The 2,512-nt window shown below is 55.3% G+C and overlaps 1 protein-coding gene across 1 annotated transcript; it reads left to right on the top strand.

Annotated features, from left to right (window-relative positions):
- Window positions 1-471: 471 nt before the first annotated feature.
- On the top strand, window positions 472-2,280 carry ColSpa_12841 (efflux pump fus6; the record flags this gene model as incomplete). The annotated part of the gene is made up of 4 exons (XM_049279053.1): window positions 472-642; window positions 690-1,009; window positions 1,074-1,509; window positions 1,564-2,280. 4 exons carry the CDS (start codon window positions 472-474, stop codon window positions 2,278-2,280), a joined length of 1,644 nt encoding a protein of 547 aa, XP_049135010.1.
- Window positions 2,281-2,512: the final 232 nt, after the last annotated feature.

The raw sequence follows: 2,512 nt of genomic DNA, 5'->3' as shown, positions 1-2,512 counted from the left end.
CTGCGGACATGACGGCTACACCCTAGCTGAGAATGGCTCTTAGCGTAGGGGTACAAAATGAAGCGCAGGTTTTGTCTCCTGCCAATAGTGGCCGTGATGAATGACAGTTCAAGAAAACAGGCAGGGCTGCAGTGCGAACGGTGTCGGAGGATGGATCTACAACGGCAGTTCTAGCACCCAATAAACCGCAAGGACAGAACAGCATAAGTCGACCGTCGACCGAAGGAGTCAATGGCCGGACGCAAATCGTTTCATGTTCATGGCCAGAAGCTGTAGACGAATTCGATGCGTGGGTGCCCAAAACCCCGGTACGGCCGAAGGAAGGTGGGTTTCTAAGTGGGTGTCTTGACATGAATTCTAGCTATATAAAGACAGCGTCGTCCTCCAAGCTCAGACGTAGAACTGGTGCAGTGCCTTTTTACAGTACACGTCGTGGGAATCTTTATTGCACCTTTGAATCCACCCCTCAACATGCATCGCCAGGAGACTATTCACGTTGATGCGCCAGAAGATGGTGGTCTCGGCCGAGACTCGATAGTCGAATGGAAGCCTTCGAGACGCCAGCTCTCCATCATGGCAACACTGGCTTTGCTATCGCTTATGGTTGCTCTCGACGCCTGTGTCATTGTCACCTCATTGCATGTCAGTTGCCTTTCCAGGGCCACGTCCGTCACATACCAAGCTTACAGTCGCAGGTTATCATCGAGGACCTCGGGCTCAGCACATACGACGGCTTCTGGATCGGCACGGCTTACCTGCTGGCCAACGCCGTGATGATGCCTTTCATCGCCGACCTTAGCCATGTTTTTGGTCGACGGCCGTGCTTGACTGTTTCCGTCGCTTCCTTCGCTCTCGGTACCATATTCTGCTGCGTGTCCGACTCGATCGGCTTGATGCTGGTTGGGCGATCTTTCCAGGGCGTTGGCGGTGCTGGCATCATCGTCTTGTGCTTGGTTATTTTCACCGATATCGTTCCTTTGCGATTGCGGCCGAAGTGGTACGGTCTAGTGTGAGTAGCCCCTTCCCCAACTCTCTTTTCTTCTTCCGTCCGCTAACGCGCAGGTCATCCACAGACTGGGGGCGTGGGCGTTGGGCAATTGTGTCGGCCCTATACTGGGCGGCGTTATTGCCCAGAACACATCTTGGCGTTGGATATTTTACATCATGTTTCCGTTCTGCGCCGCCGGCTTGGTCCTCGTGCCCTTGTTGGTCACGATCGAGCCGCCGACCGCATCTATACGTGAGAAACTGAGGAAGGTGGACTGGCTCGGTAACGCCCTGTTCGTCGGCTCGGCAACTTTGCTGCTGGTGGCTGTCTCGTGGGGCGGCTTGCGCTACAGTTGGAAGAGCGTCGGCACTCTTCTGCCCCTGTTTCTCGGTGCGGCTGGCATGGTGTGGACCATGATCTACGAGTCACGCTTCGCAACGTACCCGTTCCTGCGCCGGCGCCTTTTCCAAACCGCCAGCTCTGTCGCAACGTATGCCTGCGGCACGATCCAGGGGCTTGTGGTATGGGTCACTTGGCGTTTCGTGCGCGAGATATAGTGCTAACGATGATCACAGATGTACGGGCAGCTGTACTACGTGCCTCTTTACTTCATGGATGTTAGGAGCTTCACGCCAGTCCAAACCGGCATCGCGCTCTTCCCGGTGATGTTTACGCTGGTGCCGGCGTCCATCATCACCGGCCGACTCGTGACAATGACGAACAACTACCGGTATCCGATCTGGGCCGGCTGGACTCTGGCCAGTGTTGCGTCTGGTTTGATGCTGCTGTGGGATGCCGACACGCCAGCGAAGGTATGGGCGCCGACGCTCGTTCTGCTTGGTCTCGGCCACGGCGCCATTTTGAACGCACAAAACGTTGCCTCGCACGCCCTCTGTGACGAAGGCGACGAGGCAATCGCCGCTGCAATGTACGCCTTTCTCAGGCAGTTTGGCATGGCGCTCGGGGTTGGCGTTGGCGGCTCCACCTTCCAGAACGTCATGCTGCTCAAGTTGGAGAATAACGGGTTGTCAGCCGCCGGCGCACGCGGAGGTGCAAGCGCTATTGCAGCCATTTTGAATGCTTCCCATGATTCCGAGCTGCGGCCCAAGATCTTGGATGCGTACGTCTACGGCTTGCGAGGCGTCTACGGGCTGTACGTTGGTGTGTCAGGAGCGGCGCTTTTGATGAGCCTCTTGATCAAAGGCGTGTCAATGAACAAAGATCTCCAGTCCGAACACAGGATACATGTTCAGGAGACGGGGCATGGAGGAGTCCAACAAGTCCAGATTTGAACGTGCTTCACATCCGGGGTTTATGCCCACGCCTGCAGTAGTACTACAGGGTGGTTGTGAAGCTGAAGCTAAGATTCTAATTATAAGTCAACGCACCCACTTTTCGCCCACCCACCTTTTTCACCCACCCAAAAACGAGGCTATCGCAATACAACCACCTATTTCAATTGACTATCGACGAGGGCCAGATGCAACTATGATACAGCTTTCTGCTTCACTGGGGCAATCAGAT

Source organism: Colletotrichum spaethianum (genome assembly GCF_022836535.1).
Source record: "Colletotrichum spaethianum MAFF 239500 DNA, contig83, whole genome shotgun sequence".
NCBI classification, from domain to species: Eukaryota; Fungi; Ascomycota; class Sordariomycetes; order Glomerellales; family Glomerellaceae; genus Colletotrichum; species Colletotrichum spaethianum.
This window is presented reverse-complemented; position numbering and strand designations above follow the sequence as displayed.